This window comes from Hyaena hyaena, unplaced genomic scaffold, assembly GCF_003009895.1.
Source record: "Hyaena hyaena isolate Hyena2069 unplaced genomic scaffold, ASM300989v1 scaffold_1144, whole genome shotgun sequence".
Classification (NCBI taxonomy): Eukaryota; Metazoa; Chordata; class Mammalia; order Carnivora; family Hyaenidae; genus Hyaena; species Hyaena hyaena.
In genome coordinates this window covers 149,570-171,571 of record NW_024081779.1, presented here as the reverse complement: position 1 = coordinate 171,571, position 22,002 = coordinate 149,570, and the positions used below count along the sequence as shown (strand labels likewise).

Sequence of the window (22,002 nt, the reverse complement as noted above, 5' to 3'; positions counted from 1 at the left end):
AGAGTCTCTCATGGTTTGCCTCCCTCTCTCTCCCCAACTATTTTCCCCTTCTTCTCCCCCATGGTCCTCCATTAATTTCCTCCTAATCCTCCTGTACGTGCAAACGTATGGTATCCGTCCTTCTCTGCCTGACTTATTTCACTCAGCATAACACCCTCAAGTTCCATCCATGTTGCTACACATGGCCAGATTTCATTCTTTCTCATTGCCATCCACAACACCTTTTTAGAAAACCCCAATACTAAGTGGAATAAACAACCTGCCTTTTCCCAGCCTGCAACAAAGCCAGGGGCAGCTGGAGAAGAATCTCACAGCCTCTGACTGGGAGCTCCATAAATTTACCTCCCACAGCCTCAGCAGGCCTTCCCTGCTGCTTGGAAACACTGCCCTGCTTTTCTGGTCTCCTCTCCCATTGTCCTCTGTATCAATTTCAAGCCCTCTCCACTCCACCAAAAACTATACTAATGCCTCTTCCAATCTTACCCCATGGGCTCATGTTTTATTTCTTTGATAAGAATCAGAAGCCAGAATTCTCTTTACAAATCAGCATTCTTGCTTAAATCTGTACTGAACCATCCCTCTTCCTTTCTGGAGTAATGGATGGGGCTCAGTATTTATAGCTATTGTCTCAACCTCTACTCTGATCCAACCTAGCCCATTTTTCTCAGGTATTGTGAACTTGCTTATTTAATACAGTCCTTTCTCTTCAATGTTTTCAGTCTTGAGTTTTCCACTGCCTTGTTCCCATTAGCACTTAAAAACACACTCAAGCATTTCCAATCTTATTTAAGAAACTCAGTCCTCCCTCTTCTCCACAACGTACCCTGATATTTCCTTACTTTTCCTTCCATTCAGTCATTTTTCCAGAGATTGGTCTGCCCTGGTCTTCTTAGACTCCCACTTTCCTCACATATAAAAATCTTGTTTTTACTCAATACAACTTAATTGAAATTTCTCATGTGGATGGTTCTAATATCTTCGTATGCACAAAATTGTCTATAGTCTTGATATCCCACAACATGGGGCACAGCTGTCCACTTCCCAGGGTTCTGTGACATACATCCTCACCGGTTTTCTGAGTGCTTTCTAATAACTCCTTATTTCCCTTTATTTCTGGCTCCCTGTGTTGGTAGTTCTTATGGATCCTTCTTGACTAATTTTTTTGCTATATGCATTCTCACTAGCAATTTTCACCACACTCATGATTTCAATTCACATCTTTATATTAATTTCCATAAGTCCATACCAACATTACATCTCTCTCCCTTGGATTTCTGACCCAAATATTCATCTATTGACTTAACAGATGCGTGTGGATATCACAGACATCTCAAACTCAATAAGTCTGAAATGGAACTTGTCACATATTATTCTCCTCTTGTGTTTCTATTGTCAAAGAATACTATTAGCAAACACCCTGATGTTGAAAGTAACATCCTGGAATCATTTTGCTCATACAAACTAAAGGCAGACTATAGACTCTAAATGGTCCTCCTTCTATAAAACAAAGAGATTCTGGATAAAATATGAATTTTAAAGCATTACTAGGATTTGCAGATAACAAGGAAAATCTCCAAGAGTACCTTTCTATTGTCTCTCCCCCAAAACAAAATAAAGCAAGAGCTGTGTGCTAGGGAGTAGGAATAATATACATTAAACAAAGTAAAAGAGCAGGATTTGCCTATAGGGCAAAACATGTAAAAATCAGTATTTCTCCAAGGAGATCAAGTCTTGTGCCAGCAGAAGATGGAGGAGATAAACCCAAACCTTTCCTTCCATGTTAAATAGGGACATATGGTATCCCCTAAATTCTCAGGGTCTCATCATCAAACATTCTTTGGTGGAAAGTACCATCTATTTCGGTCCTAGGGAGTCCCATGAAATAAGATCAAATAAAAATGCAATTTTAATTAAAGGACACAAACAGAAACACTAAACAAGAGGCACACTCTGACAAAGTTAGCAAAAACAATGAACAATATATTTAAACTACGAAAATCTTTAGATATTGTGATCATCCAATAGAAGACAGACAAAAAATCATATATGAAATATTTAAAGAAATGAAAGGTAAAGTGTAAAAGTGAACTAGTAATATAGATGATAAAAATGTCTTGGGAGATTTAATAAAATGTAAAATTTAAATTTTAGTAATGAAAAATACAGTTTTTTGAAATGACTACTTCAATGGAAATTTTAAATAGTGTATCGAACAAGATGAAGACGGATTTAACAAACTGGCAAATTGATCTCAAGAAACTCCCCAGGATGCAACACAGAGAAATTAGAAGATAGGTGATATGAAAGAAGAGGTTAAAAAATACAGGAAGGGATAAGAAGGTCAAGTCTATCTCCGAAGAGTTCAGAAGGTAAAAATAAAGAGGACAGAGAAAAGTCTGATTGAACAGTACTACTAGTAAACTTAATACCTGATCATTAGAAAACACACATTCTTCTAGAGATCATGTAGATAATTTGTACAAATTGCCCCATGTACTGTTCCATGATCAAGTTCCAAACAATTTTAAAGAATCAGTATCAAACAGAATATGTTTTCTGACAATAATTCAATCAATAATTTGAGGTCAATATTAAAATAAGTTTTAAAACTTTTCACAACGTGGAAATGTGTTCTAATTCATAATTCAATGTAAATTCAATAAAAATATTAATGTGATTGATTGATTACAGATATGGACATATTGAGTCTAAATTTATTTAAAGAACAAAAGTCCCCTAATAGTCAAAATACTTGTGAAGCAGAAAAAGTAAGACACATCATATAGATAGCAAGATTTCTACAAGATGATGATGATTGTGTGGCATTGGTTAGGGTACTGACAAATTAAGGATTAGAAGAAGAGAGCTCAGGGGCTCCTGGGTAGCTCAGTTGGTTAAGGGGCCAATATCGGCTCAGATTATGATGAGTTTGAGCCCCGCATCTGTCAGCACAGAGCCCGGAAACTGCTTCGGATTCTGTGTTTTCCTCTCTCTCTGCCCCTTCCCACTTGTGTTCTGTCTCTCTTTCTCTCAAAAATAAATAAACACGAACATTTAAAAAAAGATAAAAAAAAGAAGAGGAGAGCCCAGAAACCAACTCCCTGGTTATGTTCCCTGGTTATATGGAAATGAAGAAAGAGGTGGCTTTGCAAGAAATTACCAAAATGAAGGACTATTTAACACATAGTGCTTGAAATTATCCATAAAGGGGAAAGCCCCCCAGAAAACTGGATTCCTATTGTATATCATATATAGATACCAATTCCAAATAGAATAAAGACTTTGATGTAAAAAAAAAGATAACGTTTTAAAATATTTAAGAGAAAAATGCATGAAAAATAACATGCAACCAAATATAGTAACCAAATTATAAATTTATAATAACCAAATTATAAAATTTGGTAGAAAAGGACTTTTTAAACAGAATACACATACACAGAAACTAACTATAAAATAAAAGCCTGATTAATTTGACACCTTAGATTGAGAATAGATGTTAACTAAATAAAATAATGGAGAAAATGAAGAGAAAACAAAATCTGAGGAAAATATATATAACTAGAGATACTAGCTAGAGGAATAATACAACGGAAATAAATAAAAAGGTGTAAAGAATAGAAAATAAGACGTAAAACTCTCATTATTTATAGGTGGTAAGATTAAGTAGAGAGCCACTGAGTAACTTGATATGTATTTTATAAATTAGTAAGAGTTGTCTAAGGGGGTTATATATCAGATGTATTACGTCTGCTACATATAATCACTGGACACCTATGGTCTAGAACAAAAAGACCCAGATAGTTACTCAATAGAAAAATGACAAAAAGACATGAACATGAGTCTCGCAGAAAAGGAAAGACAGAAGGAGAAACACAGAAGGCAAAATGAATATGAAAATACATTCAACGTCACGGATACTTGGTGAAAAACAAACGAAGTTCCCAATGAGATACCAAATTAGATATCCAGGACATTTGCAGAAACAAAGAAATCTGATAAAATCAGGATTGTAGGGACCATGAAATCATGGGAACCTGTAAGATTTCCAGCACTGCGCTGGTAGTGCACATGGATACACAGGAAAAAAAAATCTGGCATTACCTTTCAAATTTGAACATTTGTCTGACTCATATTCAGCAATTCCACTTTTAGGAGAATTAGAGAAACCTTTGGTTTAGGAGACACGCATAAGATGCTTTTGTCAGAGGCAAAACCTTGAAACAAATGTCCATAAAACTGAGTGACGAAAATACGACTGTGAGAATGTAAGCTCCAGGAAGGCAGAGAATTTGGTATGTTGTTTTGTCAGACTATTTTTTGGCTATTCCATTCCAGTACCTATAAAGTGCCTGTGACATCATGGGCACACAATAAATATTTGGTAAGTGAATGAATGGGATATTAATACCATGGAATATATAGCTATAAAAATGAGTGGATCCCCATCATGGGCACCAACAGGGATAAGTATTAAAAAACAAAATTCTGAGTGGTAAGTTAAAGATTCCAAATAGTTTTATTTGTTTTCAATAGGGAAGGGCGGAAATGCAATCGAGCAGAATGGACAACCAGCTTCCTAGTCACTGATAATCTAGTTCATAGATTGGGTAGCATGGTCCTGGGTATTCATTTTCTTATGGTGTTTCAAAGGTACCTTAATGTTATGAAATGTTAAAAACATATTGTAAAAGAAAAGAATAAAGAGAATTTTAAAACAACTCGCAGTCCTCATTCCATTCACCAACTACCTATGGATCCTTCCACAACCCCTCGGTGGTCACCACGACCCTTCCCACTGATTCAGGCCAGATGATCAGCATCCTTGGCCTGGGTTAAGGCTACAGTCAATTTATCATCCTTTCATCTCTTGTCATTTGCCCCATAGCCAGAGTGATTCCTCCAAAAAGCCCCAAATAAAATCCTTTCCTTTGCTGTTATTTTTTAATTGAGGTATAATATATACAGACAGCATTAAATTAGTTTCAGGTGTACAGCACAATGACTTGATATTTCTATACCTTGTGAAATGATCACCACAATAAGTCTAGTTAATACCTGTTGCTACACATAATTACAAACTTTGTTGCTGTTGTGATGAGAATTTTTCAGATTTACTCTCTTGGCATTTTCAAATGCATAGTGGAGTATTATTAACTGAAGTCACCGTGCTGCACATTACATTCTCAGGATGTATTTATTTTAGAACTGGAAGTTTGTACCTTTTGAGCCCCTTCTTCAATTTCATCCATCCCAACCACCAATCTGTTCTCCATCCACGATTCTTTTTGGCTTTGGTTTTTTCAATTCTGCATATAAATGTGATCATATAGTATTTGCCACTTCTGACTTATTTCACTTAGCATAATGCCCTCAAGATCCATCCATATTGTCATAGATAGAAAGATTCTTTCTTTTTTATGGCTAAATCAGATTCCAGTGTGTGTGTGTACACACACACACACACATACACACACACACACACATACACACACCCCACATTTCCTTTATCTATTCATCCTTTGATGGACACTTAGGTTGTTTCCATATCTTGGCTATTGTAAATAATGCTGCAATGAGCATGGGGTGCTATTACCTTTTTGAGTTAGAGTTTCCATTTTCTTTGGATAAATACCCAGAAGTGGAATTGCTGGATCATATGGTAGTTCTATTCTTAATACTTTGAGGACCCTCCATACTTCCCTTGCCTTCAGCATAAAGCCTAAACTCCTTCAGCTTGTCATGCTTGGGGGTCTGTTGACTTTACCAATCTCATCTCTCACCACTTCTCTTCTTACCTCTAGTTACCCTTCAGGCATCATATTTAATATCTCCTCCTGAAGCAAGCCTTCTCTTATGTTACTTAACAAGATCACGTCCTTATGGTTACTCTCTACACAGGCCATTCTGTAAATGGTCTAACTACTGTTAGATGGTCTAACTAACTGTTCAGTAGTCTAACTACCTGTTGGATACACTTCTTCCATTTTTACATTATTGGTGCTTAGAGCAGTACATAGTAAGTGCTCATATAAGGATTTGAACTTATGGAGTCAATTCATTTCACAGGATCAGAAAGAAGGTTTAACTAGTGTTTTAGGCACAGAAGATGGACTGGAGTTGGTGGCTTTGTTTACTTACCTATACAAGAAGGACAGAATTGCTCACCATAAAGCCACTACCATTGACAATTTAATTACATAATTAAAAGGAAACATTGAATATTAAAAAATGTACTTGACTCTAAGATCCTTGGGAATAGGAGGTTATTTATAAAATTTTTATTATTTCAGGGCTCAGCACATTCCAGAGAACATACTTAGGGTATATTTAGGGGTGTTTAAAATAAGATGGATTCTCTCTATTTCCTTGGTTCATGGTAGGCAAGAAAAGTTAGATGTCTGAGTTACACTTTTGATCTTTGCACAACTATAGCTATTCAACTGCAATGTTTTCATTGAGGCAAATGTGATTACATGAAAGAAACATCACTTTGAAAATACAACACAATTATGTCTCCAGCAATATATTTTCCTTTTGAATGATGTTGTTCCATAAGTGAAGTGAAATAGAGAAATTAGTGTGTATGTCTATAATCCCCCAAATGAATGTCAAAATGTTTATGAAAGCTGCATTGGCAATACTGCACTTAATATTCAAGTATATTGTCAAACATATTTTTTCAAAGTATTTATAAGACTTCATTATAAAACCTTAATTTTTAAAAAAAGCTTTAGTAACTATTGGTCTCCTAACAGTTTAAAGAGAGCACTTTGACATGATTTGCTTTCCTGAATGAGAAAACGTGTATAATTGTGAATTTTCATTCAAAATTTGTACCCTAACACTTAACACAGGGAGGAAAAACAAACACTTTTCTTGGTGACCCTGATAGGATATCTTTATAGGACCTGAAATGACAGTGTAAATGCAATTCACTAGAAAGTTCTGAACAAGATAAAATCGTTTCTGCAACTGCATACACTTGCTTGAATCATTTCATTGCATCATTGTCTCTATCACATTTGCCTCAAGTTACTGTTTCCTTGTTATACCCTTTCCAACATATATTACATCAGTTTGCTGCAATCAGTCTTTTCCTCCATACCATTGGTTGTGTTATCTGAGCAAAAAAGATGAACAATGGCTTCCGAAATCTTAGAAAAGCAACATGTGTTTGGGAGAACTGCCTTTTGCTTGTGAGGTTCACATTCTGGTCCTATTTCCTAGCCACACACCTAACAGCTTCCCTCCCCATCCCACTTTCCCTCTCCCCTCCCTGTTCTCCTCTTGGTAACATGGGGGCAATAACAGCTCCTATGTCATAGGAAGGGTAGGGGAATAAATCGATATAATACAGGTAAAGAGTGAAGCCCAGTGTGTAGCATATATTAAGGGCCCAATAATCCCTGGATATTTTTGATAAATTAGATATCATTTTCATTAAGATGCAGCAAGCCTATAGGACAGCCTGGCCTTGGGAATCCTGTGGTTATAAAGCACATGTACCTCTTCAGGGCATCCACTGTCCACCCAGTCCTGCCGATGACGGTCAAATCCACTGGAACATCTTCAGAGAGGATGCAGAGTTCGGAAAAGAAAATATGGGGTGCGGAGTGGGGGGCAGAAATTAAAAGAAAAAGATCGGTAAGTAGTTGGTTCACAAGTTTTCGGTTTAGCATAACATAAGCTTTCTTCTAGAGAACTTTTCACTGGAGTAGCAATGAGATATTTACAGTGTGGTGAGTAAGGACTCACTCCTCAGGTAGTCATGCAATTAGGATCACTCATGGCAGCAAATGACTCCACTGACACCCACTACTCTGTGCGGGACACCTGGGTCCCCAGGCAAAGGTAAAACAATTGCTATTTTATGAAGCTGATTTCCTTTTCATTCATATTTTTTTTCTCATCATCAAAACAAATAGTTATACACAAATATTTTTGCAGGTATCGTTTTTTTAGGATTTCAGATCTTTTTATCGGTTTTCCTTATTTTTTTTAAATTTAAGACCCATAGTCACACAAACTCTCTATTGTACGGTAAAGGACTAACTCAGCAGGTGTGGCATGCTGAGAACCTCACACTCCAAAAAAGAAGTGGCCTTTGTCTGTCTCCTGGCAGAAAACCTCTAAGCCCTTGGACTATCTCACCTGATAAGAGTGTCTTCATATATCTTGGATCTTGGGTTATGCAAGATAGTTTATGCTAACAATATGACTTGTGGTAAATGTCTGTTTTTATTCACCTGGAGACTGGGGGCCATGCTGTACCAATCTGACCTCTTTCTTGGAGGGGCTAGAGACTAGAGATGAGAACAGTCACAGAGATTTTCATACCTATGTGACTGACCTCTGTAAAAACCCTCAACACCAAAGCATGGGTAGGCTTTCTGGGTTGGCAATCCTTGGTGTGTGTTTTCACAAATTGGTGCTGGGGGAATTAAGTGCTCTCTGTGCATCTCCACTGGGAGAAGACAACCGAAAGCTTGTTCCTGGTCTCTTGTGGACTCTATCCTATGTGTCTTTCTCTGCGTTGATTTTAATCTGTATTCTTTTGCTATAACAAATGGCAAACTTGCATATAACAGCTCTTCAGAGTTCTGTGAGTCCTTCCAGTGAATCAGTGAACCTGAATATGGTCTTGGGAGCCCCTAACAACACTACGATTAGGACTTCTCTGAAAGGTCTAATTCAGCAAGCACTATTGATTTTGTTCATTCCTACGGTCTTCCTTCACTGGAATAATTTTCTGCCCTCCTTGTCCATTTGTTTTTTAACACCCAGAAATTACTATCCGGTGTCCATTCTGGTAAAGCTTCATAATTGTTGTGATCACATCATACTTTTATTATCTAACTTTTTCCCTTTATATACAATTTCATGTGCTTACATCTTATTTACCAAGCTTGACTGTGAACATTTGAAAGCTAGGACTGGTATCATATAAAATCACACCTAGTATATCTAACACATAATTTCTTTTCTTATTAGAAATTGAAAGTATTGTTGCTAGTTTGTTAAAATTAAGGATTTACATTGCCCCTGAATTTTAATACCTATGTATATTTACATATAATATATGAATCCCCATTGACAAATATTAACATAAATACATATTTTTCAAAATGTACGGATGTCATGCAAATTTTGTTTTATATTTTCTTATAGTACTACTTTGCAACTTTTTTTTCACTTGCTTTGCAATGAGTTCACATGATGACTTTTTCTAAGAATCCTTGCCAGAGATTATATACCATGGCATGGATGAGCATAATTTAATTCGAGTGGAATGTGAAAACATCTCTACTGTCAACAAAGAAGACCAAATCTATCATTTTGCCCAGACATGATCCATTAGAGCTCAGCTATTTTATGCCTACCAGCTGTGTTGAATAAGCTTAAGTGTAGAATAAACGTCAGTGTGCGATCTACCATCCCAAGTTTGAGAATCCCCTGTGGGTCAAGGGCATCTCCGGTTACCCAAAGAGATTTGACATTTGGAGTCTGTTTAATTCCAGATGAATTAGATGGCTGTTCCTTCTTCTCCTTTTCTCTTTCATGTTTGTTTAAATATTTAAAAATGTACTGACATTCTCTTTTGCAATGGGGATATATCGATTTTCTAAAAAAACATATTTTGGGAGCCACCTAATCACAACTCATTTTGAGAGTTACAAGTAAATAAATGGAACAGAGAATTTTTAAAACGCATTCACTTACCCTATCCCAGATGTTCTCAAAGCCAGTGGGAACTAAGTTAAGAAATTCATTCTTTTATTCACAATTGATTCCCTACTAACTGACCTGCAGTTTACGAATTGCTAGGGTACGAAGGATTGAGAATGGCAAAACACAAAACATTTGACTTGAAAAACTCATGCATTTTTGTAACTCACAGTACCTTAAAAATGAACACAAATGGACACTGACTTTTTAGTATTTTTCTAACCTAATAATCTATATTGCATCCACAAGCAATTCTAAACAAAAGGGTGTATGTACATGTCTATGTGTGTCTGTACATGTGTGTTTGTTACAAATCACTAAGAAAAACAACCTTTATATTATCTCTGAATTCTAAAAAAGAAACCCCAAATATCCCTTTTAAGAACACTTTCCTTTCTCTGCTGAGCCACTGTGTTGTTTTTTCTAAAATCCAATGGTATTAACCCTATCATGCTCCAGCATATTGATTTCCTGACATTTTAAACAGTGTTCAGGCTCTCTCCTACACCAGAGTCACCTAGTATTTCTGTTGAGAGCAAATCCTTCAATGTAGCAGAATAAGATTCTCTGGCAGTTTGGGTTCAGCAATTGTCACTGTAAATGAGCACGTCAGGTGATTCTTACTAAACTGAAATTTCATAGCCCAGGACTTCCTGTATGAAATGCCTCTATGGCAGGCCCCTCCTGCCCATCCCCCACAACCTGTTCTCATGCCCCTTGGTGCTCCTGCCTGAATGTGCTGTGCTCTTTCATCTCTCTGCCTTTGAACATGCTCTTACTTATGTCTGGAATATCTTCTTTGTCTCTAATTAGTAAATCCGATTCAACTCAAACCTATCTTTTCTAAGAAGCATCTCCTTTTTTTCCCACTCAGAAGAGTTAGCAACCCTTTCTCAGTGCACCTCCCCCCCCCCGCCCCCAATCAAGTGATAGTGTCTACTATTATACTCCCGTGTGCTGCTTTTAGTTTATTTTAGACTTCGGGAGTACATGGTTCAAAGAGGGGTTGGAGTCAAACTGCTTGAGTTAGAATTTTGGTTTGGGCACAAAACAGGAATGAGATCTGAGGCAAGTTATTTTTCCTATCTACATTTGTTTCCTCATCTGTAAAATGAAGTAAGGGAGGTTATGTATGGACTAAAAGTAGTGTTTGGTACATAGTCAACATTTAACAAACATCAGCTGTTTTTAATCCCCCCGTATGCTTTTGAAGTAAACGTGTAGCAAGGTCGGCAACTGTTGAAAATGAGTAAGTGAGATTTTCATTTTAGAGTCAGCATTTTGGAAAATGTTTAGGAATTAATTCTGTGCCCCATATTAATGTGAAATTGGTGCTATACTTAAAGTTCTTCATCATCACCTTTGGGACTTAGTATTATAGAATCTTAAAAGAGAAAATCTAAGTTGCTCTCAAACATGGGTCAAATCTTTATCCAATATTTATAAATAGAGATTATGTTGTTTTGCAAATATTCCTCAGAGATTGATTTCAATAAAGTCTGAGCTCCTATGACAGGTTTCCAATGTTTTTCTTTTCAAGTTATTCTTCTCTTCTCAGCATCACCTAATTCTAAAACAAATTGATAGAGAGCTGTACTTCAAATTAATTGTACTATTCTCCACCTAATTTCAATGGGGTGCTGGTTTCAAAGTCCCCAGGAACTGCGTTAAGTGAACCCCATTAAGTAAGGCAGCCTAGAAAACAGAATACTCTCCTGGCTTGTTAACCAATCAAGAGATTAAAGTGTAAATTTCGTCTTTAATTTATCTCAGTTCTATAGAAAGGATTTCACAAATATGACTCATTTTGCAAGAGTAATACATTCAGGTGAAGGAAATAGAGTAAGTGTGAAAATATATACATAAAGATTAAAAATAAAGTGCATCTCTTACTGCACAATTAAACATGTCATTTCACCATTGAGATGAAACATCTGCAATAGAGAAGTTAGGAAAGAAACTTTGCAGGATGTGAAGACTTGGTTAGGAGATTGTTTCTAGATCAGGGGTCAGCAAATGTTCTCCTGAAAAAGCACCAGAGAGTAAATATTTTAGGCTTTGCAGGCTATACAGTTTCTGTTCTACCAGCTTACCTCTGCCACTGTAGCTCAAACGCAGCCACAAATTCGTAAAGAAATGGGTGTGGCTGTGTTCCAATAAAACTTTATTTACAAAAACAAGAAATGGATAAAATTTGGCCCACTTTCCGTAGTTTGCTGGCCTCTGTTATAGACTGTTATATAAAAATAAAGATCTGTAAAATTCTGAGAACTAGAGCAAATACTTCATCAAGGTGTCTCATGATTTAAATGGTCCTTGCAGCTGTATGTGTATTTAACAGTGTGTGCTATCTTAATGGAAAAATCAATTGTACATTTAATAAATTTTTTCCCCAAAAGTGTGAAAAATGATCCTCCAGCATCAAAAAATGGAAAGATGCTTTAAAAAGGAAGCAAAAACACTATAGGTGAGAAACAAGTCCAATGATAAATTTTATGATTAGAACTAATAAGATATTTTCTCATTAGATAAAATAGGTGATAGGTAGTATGGGGCTGTAAGAAATGGGGAAATTATTTTATTTTGAAATACTAAGAACTTTAACTGGAAAACTAGGTAATAAAATTGAAAATGTTGATTATGATAATTATTCTCAATATAAAAAATTAGTAAAAAGGCACCCCTTGTATCCCATATGGGGCATTCTTGTTTTCCCAATTGGCCTCAGGCATGAGATGGATGATTTCACTTCTAAAACTACTTCTCCTAGAATTGAGAAACATGATCTTAAAATTTTCCAGAATTTCCATGCCTGAACCACTCATTACCTAGTGTTCTCGGAATGATAGATAAATCTAACTACACAGTAATCTATTACAGAGACAGTATTGTAAGGCAAATTATGAAATTTTATATCATTCTAATATGCAAGTGTGGAGTTTGCTGTCTTTTAATAAAAACTCTTGATGTTAGTGGCAGCTCAGAACCATAATCCAGTGCCAATAAGAATAGTGATCTGCAAAATGCGGAAGTTTTGTAGAGGAGTTACAGATGGAAAATTGGGTTCAAGTCGTCTAATATTTAACATCCAGAATGTTGTCTTTTACATGTGGCAGAGTAGGTGTTATCCCAATGCTAAAAAATCATTAATTTTATTGCCGCCCAGTCTTTATTGAAGATATATTAACTTACACCTATGTATTAATCAAATTGGAATCATAGCTCGTGGATAGCATGCTTTTCCACAGTAATAATAGAGTCTGGGCATTTTTCCATGTCCGTAAATATCCCTTGAGAGTTAATTTTTAATGGCAGCATATACTCCATCATATGGCTTTATAAAAAATTTATTTAACCTACATATGAGAATACCCATGTCATTTTAAAACTTATAAAAATATTCATCATCATCCTTTCTGGAATTTGACAAGTGAAAAATGGTATATCTTACTGTAGTGTGCATTTCTTCCATTATAGATGACGATAAACTTTTAAAAAGTGTTTATTGGCGGTGCGCCTGGGTGGCTCAGTTGGTTAAGCATCTGACTTTGGCTCAGGTCACGATCTCACAGTTCATGGGCTCGAGCCCCGCATCGGGCTCTGTGCTGACAGCCAGCTCAGAGCCTGGAACCTGTTTCAGATTCTGTGTCTCCCTCTCTCTCTCTGACCCTCCCCTGCTCATGCTGGCTCTCTCTCTCTCAGAAATAAATAAAACATTAAAAAATTTAAAAAAAAATGTTTATTGGCTATCTGTATTCTAAATTTTTGAATAGTATATTCATTCATTTCCCCTATTTTATATAATTAGGTTATTTGTTTTTGTAATTGTTACAGGATTTCTATAAACTAAGATCAGTAAATTCTGTTAAATATATTGCTTGTCTGTAATTTGCTATTCAATTCTAAATATGATTTTTTGTCATTGAACAATTTATATTTTTATATTGCAATGTTTGCTTTTCAACCTTTCCTTGCAAGATTTATTTCTTTGCTTTTGTGCTCATCAAGGCCTTAACTACTTCGGCATTAAGTAAAGTTTGTCATACTCTCTGGTTAGTCCATTATTTCCCTTTTTACTTTTAATTCTTTAATCTATTTTAAATTTATTTTGGTACATGGTATAAAGAACCACATCTAATATACAAATTTTATTAATATAGATGGCTGAGAGTCCCAGGATCATTTGCTGATTAGATCTTTATCCATTGTTTGAACTGCACATTTTCTTATGTAATAAACTCATATGCTGAGGTCTACTTCTGAAATTGTATAACCTTCCATTGATTGCTTTGTTCTTTCTTGTACAATTCCTATAATTATCTAATCATTATGGTTTTATATCATGATTAACACCTAATAGTTTAACTCTTCCATGATTGATCTTATTTATAATTTTTTTCTTGAGTAGTTTCACTCATTTATTCTTCTCTGTGACTTTTACAATCACATTCTCACGTTCCAAATAGGAGTCCTATTGTGAATTTGGAAAAATCAATGTGGAAATAATTGACATCTTAACTAGATTCTAGGTTTTCATCCAATAAAATGTTTCTTTCAGATGTTCTTTTAAGTGCCTCATCAAACTTTAATTTTTTTCCTTATATAGGGACTACACATTAAGTTTGTTAGTAATTATTTTATCTGTTTGCTACTATTAAAGAGCTTTAATCATTGCATTTTCTAAATGGTTATTTCTGACATGGAAAGCTATTGATTTCTGTGTACTTGTTTTGTAACTTGTACCTTTATTTACAAATAATGTTGCTTCTCCTTTTCAATAGTCACATCTTATATTTACATTTCTTTTCTCTGTGCATTAACCAGAAATATAGAGTTCTATTACAAAATAGCAATAGTCACATCTTTACTTTCTTCTTTATTTGAGCTGGAATGTCTCTGGGCTTCAGGGTTCAATATATTTTTTTCATGGGTGTGAAATAATATTTATTATTGTGTTAAAGCACATCGTTCTATGTCAGTCTGCTTTTTTACTTAGGAAACAAATGTTGGATTTTATAAAATATTTTTTCCATCATTTTCCAAGATGAGCAAATGATTTTTGCTACTAGTGCTATTAATTACATTAATATATTTCTTTGAACTATAGAATAAATTTATTATTTGGCCATGTTTTCATTATTTTAATTCTGTGGGTTTTGATTCTTGGGTTCTAAAATTCTGTACTCCTAAATAATACAGGATATCTATGAATAACCTACAGCTATTATCACATGTAATCATAAAAGACTTAATGCTTTCTTCTCAAGATCAGAAACAAGACAAAATGGCTACTCTCACCACTTCTAATCAACAATGCACTGTGCAGCTGAAGAGTCAAGAAGAAGTTAGAACCCTAGAAAGTGAAGCTTTGGGACCCTGTCAAATCATGAATTGCTTCCTGCTTTCTTTCCTATAAGTGCAAAGTAAAATGAGAAGTCAACTCATAGCTTGAAGAAGAGCCAAAAAACAGGCAGCCACCAGATTACAGAAGAATTAGTAAACAGCCAAGACTCACAACAACCCTCATTAGATATACAAAGTAATAGTCATTATAATTTTGGAAAGTTTAAAAGTAATGCTTTTACTTAGTAGAATGACAAAATCCGCTAATTCCCAAAGGGTATCGTAGGGTTAAATGTGTAGAGTTAAATGGGTCAACGTTTTGGGAAGGGTGGAAATGACAGGCTACTGGAGGTATTCTTTTTACAACCCTGGGGTTAGTGCATATTGCTAAATGAAACCAGGCATGTGTAGTCCTAGAATGTCTGTTGACATGCTCAGTTTCAGAAGTCGGCTCTAGCATTTGACGTGACAGTAGCCAGCATGGTTTCCTTGGTGCTTTCCCTTCTAGGTGATCTAACCCATGCTGCCTTCTGAGGGAAGTGCCCTGATTCCTTCTCCCAAGTGCAACCCCAATCAAGGGTAGAGCACCTTGCCTGATGACACATTTGTTATCCAGTAAAGATTACACAGTTAAGGATGAAGTCTTCAGTTTACCGGGGGCTCTTAACATTTAAGATTAAGCTTCCTGGGGCACATGGGTGGCTCAGTCAGTTAAGCGTCCGACTTTGGCTTAGGTTGTGGTCTCATGGTTGGTGTGTTCGAGCCTTGTGTTGGGCTCTGTACTCACAGCGGGAGCCTGAAGCCTGCTTCTGTTTTTGCATATCTCTCTCTGCCCCTACTCCACTCTCTCTCTCTCAAAAAATAAATAAATACTAAAAGATCAAGCTTGCTATCTCAGCATCATGAACACAGTATTTCTTTGTTGACTGATCTTAAATATGGCTTTGGCAACTAATCTGAGTCTGGCCGAAAACACGTTTTAACAGTTTGGCTCCTTATTTGTGAAAGATTTTCAACTTCTTTGGAAATACCATAACTCTTTAAAGAAGATAAATGACAATCTGAAGCTGAGGAATGGTAATTGAAGGAAGACTATCAAGACAATTAAATAGTTTCAATTTGTTTCCTCAAATGACATATGCATGAATAAGATGTCACGTGGTTTTTATTTTAAAAAAGAAAGATTGTATTTCTTGGTAATTACTTCCAACAGTGAAATTAATAATCTTAACAACTTTCAGAAAGTTCGTATTCTGTTAAAAAACAACAACAGTATTTTCCACTTAACTAAATGTGCAACTTTGGCATCTTGTATCTGGACATCATACTAGCACATCCTGAAAAAATTGGGAGCATGGTACATTGTATCACATTAGAAAAGAGAACTTTCTTTGCCATATTCGACTCTCTTTCTGAATCCTGGCGGTAAGAGCAATGGAGTCTCTAGACTTGAATATTAATAATTAATAACTTGATTACTCATTTTCAACATGCTACTGAGACACTGCCAGAAAACAACAACAACAACAACAGTGTCTCATTTAATATAGTTACAATGGGGAAAAGTAGGGGAGGAAAGTTGAGGTTACCGACAGCGGGTCAGAGCAAGTTAAAAGTTGACGTGTTTTCACAGACTGTCAGGTACTCACCCCAACCTGGCAATATTCCTCACAATTACTTGCACTTGAATACTGCAAAAAGTTAAGGCTATATTATTTAGTGGAAAAAGCATGAGTTTTAGAATTGCATACATAAAACTGGGTTCAGGTCTTGACTGACATTGACTGTGAGCCATGGCAAGTAATTACCTGAGATTTGGTTTCTGGAGAGTCAAACTTCCCTGTGTTCTAGTGAGAATTAAATGGGATAATATGGAGGAAGCACTCTTCTGGTGTTTGACCCAGTAGGTGCCTAAAAAATTTATGCTATTTTATGCTTTTTTTTTTACCCTCCATGGAACTTAGCCCTGGTCAAAAGTGTTTACTGGGGAAAAAAAGAAAAAAAAAAAGACACTGTAATCAACTCTATAACTGAAAATCTATATGATATTCTGTAAGTCCTGGCTCAGCTTCTTTAGTCACAAAAGCAAAGTTTCTTTAAAAAAATCCCTTGAGGATGAATGAATTTTTTTCAGAATTTAAGATTTTGCCAAGCATTCAACTTTGCTATCTTGGTACAACAGAAGTGAGAGTTGAATCTTGAGGGGGGAAAAAAAAAGATTGCTCCTCCTGGCTGTGAGCCATTGAAGCTAACAGTCACAAATAAAACTCCTGGATATTTTAAGGATTCCAACTTTTGACGCCCTTTTAAAAAATTTCTTGACTTCACACCAAATGTTATACTTGAATGGCACCTTCAGATGCATAAAAGTGGACAGAAAGGGCAGTGACTTTTACTTTGTTGTTGGTTCAGAGAAAGGACCATAAAGTCTTGGGGGTTTAGGTGTGCGGTGCCTCCATAAAATGCTATCCTTCCGTCAATAAATTTTTATTCCATGGTGCTCAGATAAATGGCCTCCTGGTCTTTCAGAGTTGTCTATCTTCCTTAGGAACATCAACGACACATGAATCAAGTCACCTCTGTTCTGCCAAGATAATAAAGTTAGACTCTGGCAAGGAACTAGAAATCCCATTGATGAGCCAATTGACTCATTCAAAAAGAAAAGAGTATTTATCCTAATTTAATTTTTGATATATAAACAGTTTCAGAATTTTACTTAGTATGCTGAAATTTGCAGAGAAGTGGATAAAGATGGTGTTTCTAGTTTCTCAGAACCATAGCATGACCTTTACCCCCGTTTTGAGCCAAAAACACTTAGGAAAGGACTATACAGGACACAGGAGACCATTCTGTTTGCCACCATCTCTTCAGGAAGTGTAACCAATAAACTAAACCAGACAAATAAATGCCTTTTTCTCTCTCATGTTCTCTCTCTCTCCCTCTCTTTCATTGCATAAGAGATAAAGTGTTTCTAGTCACAGTGGATTTGGGTCCTTGCAAATGATCTGAAGAGAGAATGGTTGGATTAGGAAAGTTAGGATTTCTAAGTAGGAAAACCTGCAGCAATCACGGATTTTCAAGCTCTGCCCAGAGTCCAGGGTTCAACGTTGTAGAGGGCTTCACTGACTGATGTCATGGGTGAGAAGGTGTTGGGAGGGCATGGCTGTGAAGCCCCTACCAGATATAATTTTATCTGTTTTGTATTTCGAGATAATTCTTCAAAAATGTTTCTCCTGCTTGAGAAGAAAAAGGTTGAAAATCATTTTATTTAAGCATTTGTATACCTCACCCCATTCATTAATCTAGGCCTGTTATCACTATATTTTACAATGTAATTAAATCTTTCAGACAAGTACTGTGAGCTCATTTAAAATATGATAACATAACATCAAAAGGAACTCCAAAAAGAGAAGCAAACATTTTTTTCCTTGTTTTCTCTGTATGCCTCTAGAAGATGTAATTTAAGGCATTATAATATCAGATGATAGTGCCAGAGTGAGTCTTATAATGACCAGCAGAACACTCTTTTTTAAAAGATATTTGTTTAATGATTTTTTGAAAATGCACTTTACTCTTCAAAAAATAATATATTTGTGAGATAACTTTTCTGGGATCTGAGTTAAGTTAGAATATCTTTTTTAGACATGTAGTGGTCCAAATTCATTAATTTACATTCATCATTCAACTTGGAAAAGTGTCATTGTTCCATTTCATCAATTTATTTTTGATTGAAGAACATTATATTTCTCCAGTCATATCAGCTCATGGTGAATTCAGTGTCATCCTCTAAAGTCTTAAGTTTGATTATTCCAACTAAAAGTAAATTGATTTTGGTGGAAATATTTCTAAGACTTCTAGAGTTCGCTGCAATGTTATACAAGATGGGTTTTCTTATTATTTTAAAATTACATGTGAGAGAATCTTGAAAGATATATACATATAGATATATACTATATAAAATAGGCTATGCATTTTAAGCAGCGGCTTTTAGTATATAAAACTTTGTTTTCTTTTTAAAATTTTTGTTATTCTCTCATTATAAATCTGTGAGCTCACCTGGAAGGGTCTGTTTCTAAGATTGTACTCGGTCTTTCTGCAGATTGCCAAAAATGTATTAGTAAATTCATTCCACTTTAGGGAATGATTCTGGTCATAAAATAGTGTTCTGCTTCCTCATTTCTTTGCTTTATTCTACATCAGATTTGCCAGGCATATAAAATATCAAATTACTAAATGCTAATTCTATTAGAGTTTTATGCAGCTCATGTGTACAAATGTTCTATGTCTTATTAAAGGCAGCAAAAAAAAAGAAGGATTTTAAGAATTTGGGTGTGAAGCAATTTTCTGCTTCATAAAATACAGTTAGTGTCACCTTATGTTAACAGAAATATTCTTGGATACGTAGTTTTTTTCCTCAGATTTGCTTTTAATGAAACTGAGTTGGTATTTCAGAGCACACCTCTTTAAGCCAGATAAAAATATATTTAAAGCAAAAGCAATACAAGTGTAGCAGAATGGATATCTAGACCTGAATCTTCATATTATTCTCCCAGCTCACAAGACCCATGAATTCAATGTCAAAATCTTTTTTAGCATTCATTTTGAAACACTAGGATGTTATTTTGACCTGATCCTTCATTTCCTGCCCACGGTTTCCTTAGGTGATAATCATTAGAATGAACTCATTTATCTCAATGTCTCTGTTACTTCAGTTATATAACCAGAGAGTCAATATTTTCTTCCAAAGCAATGTATTGAGAATACATACTTTACTTTTTTGTTTTCATTAAACATATTTGTAGTATTGTCCTCCATTTATCTGGTAAACTTTTCCTGTTAAAAGCCAGATAGTAAATCCCTCTGTCTTGTGGGCCATTTGGTCTCTGTGACCGGAATTCCTTTATGGAGAATAACTGAACTGATGTAGGAATTTCATCTCTGCCTCAGGCCCTGAATATGCAAATGCAACCACAAGGATTCCTAGAGTTTGGTGTCAGGGAGGGTGGCCATACAACTTATGAACAACTGCAATGCTTTTGAGAGAGGGAGAGAGAAAGAAATGGAGCATGGGGTCAACAGGCCTAACTAAGCCTGTCTGTCCTGAGAAAATTGTGCATGTGGTATTTGGAAACACACCTGATGCTCACACTTTACAGGCCTATTTACTAATTCTGTGTTTGCGGTCAGTCTTTGCAGTCAAGACTTCTTGTATATTTCTCTCCTATCATGTGGGCATCCTTGCTGACTGTTATTTTAGACAATCTAAGTTTATGTTTGCATACTGAAATTTAAATCTCTGAAGTATTTTATGCCCATGCTTTTGAAATACGGCATCAAGGATTACTGCCTCTTTCGGTAGACTGAGTGCACGAGTCTGAGGGTGGAACAGAGGTCTATTTTTACTCCATCTTTGATATAGGAGTAGAAAACTTGACATGGAAAAAGTGATACAGGATTAATTCTCCTATAAGAAATAAACTCTTTTACACTATTTTTACTGCATATAATTTTTTTTATATATTTTTATTTATTTCTAGGAGAGAGAGAGAGACAGCGTGAGCAGGGGAGGGTCAGAGAGAGAGGGAGACACAGACTCTGAAACAGCCTCCAGGCTCTGAGCTGGCAGTCAGCACAGAGCCCGACGCGGGGCTCAAACCCATGAACCGTGAGATCATGACCTAAGCGAAAGTCAGACGCCCAACCGACTAAGTCACCCAGGCGCCCCTTGCTGCATGTAATTTTAATGAATTATTTACAAATCCTTTTTTTTTCACATTAGAACTCTGTGTGCTATTTTTATTACCTTCTCTCAATTCACGTTTTTTGTTTATTTCTTTTTTCTGAGGACTTTATCTTGCCAATTGTGCACTTCACACAAATATAACCTCAATATTTGTTAAAGGAAACTTTGTATGTATCTTTTACAGCAAACTATTCAAATAAATTTTGAGAGATGTTAGTGTAAATAAGTTAATAAGATCCTTTTGGTAGGCAAGGGAAGGGCCTCTTCCCCTTCCTGATGGATGTCTGCTTTGGATTACTTGACAAAGCCGCATATGCTAACACCAGGTATAGAACCCTAAGTAAGAAATTCCAACCCTAGCATGTATTTATTTTTCTCTTTATCTCTGCAACCTTCCGTCCTTCACAAGTTTTTTATTTTAAATCCTGGCTCCACCAAGTTATTAGTTTCATGACCTTGGCTAAGCTCCTCAATGTTCCTAATTTCTCATTTACTTAATCTGTGAAACAGGGAACTGAACACTTACCTCTGGATATGATTACAGGGGTTGGATGAGATAAAAGAATTAAAAGACTTCAGTGGAAATGAAGGCTTTCCTGTGATGAATGACCCAGGGTAAACACCGAGGCAAAGGCAGCTAATATAACTACGTTAAGCACCTCCCTATGTAAGGCATTCTCACCCTTACACCAAACCCCTTGTCCTTGCTTTCAAAGCTCATGGGAGTGAGCAGCAGTGGTGGCAGCCAATCTGGGTAAGGATAAAATAAATCTGCTTGCTGGTGAAGTGCAGGGGAGGGAGGGAGGGATGAATTCTGATCAGGGCACAGGTCAAAATAGAGGCCTTCTCTGGTGGTCGAAGATGTTATTTTAGGAAAGTAAAATCTGCATTTTTAGGACAACTTATCATTAGAAATCATTGCAGCCAAGGTCACGATTCATGGAGAGAATCATTCCCCCTTGACTATGAATTGTCATTGAAAGAAACATTCTAGAGCTGAGAGGAAAGAGAAAGTGACTCTCTAGGAAGGAGGGGAAAAAATGGGTTTTACTAATCCAGAATTGGCAAATCTCTCTGTGGTATCCCAGAGAAGGAAATTTTGAATGCTAATTTTGTTCAACCATAAGTCTTATTTTTTCCTGAAATACTTTCTTCTTTGTTTCCCTAATAATGGATAGCAGCTCAGTGAG

At 35.9% G+C, this 22,002-nt stretch overlaps 1 protein-coding gene across 1 annotated transcript in view; it reads right to left on the bottom strand.

Moving 5' to 3' along the window:
• Positions 1-22,002, bottom strand: part of LOC120224264 (plexin domain-containing protein 2-like) — a 234,382-nt gene that overhangs the window by 65,397 nt on the left and 146,983 nt on the right. The window contains exon 11 of the mRNA XM_039222500.1: positions 7,507-7,567. Coding sequence (XP_039078431.1) covers positions 7,507-7,567 — 61 coding nt within the window. The remainder of the gene's footprint in view (positions 1-7,506; positions 7,568-22,002) is intronic.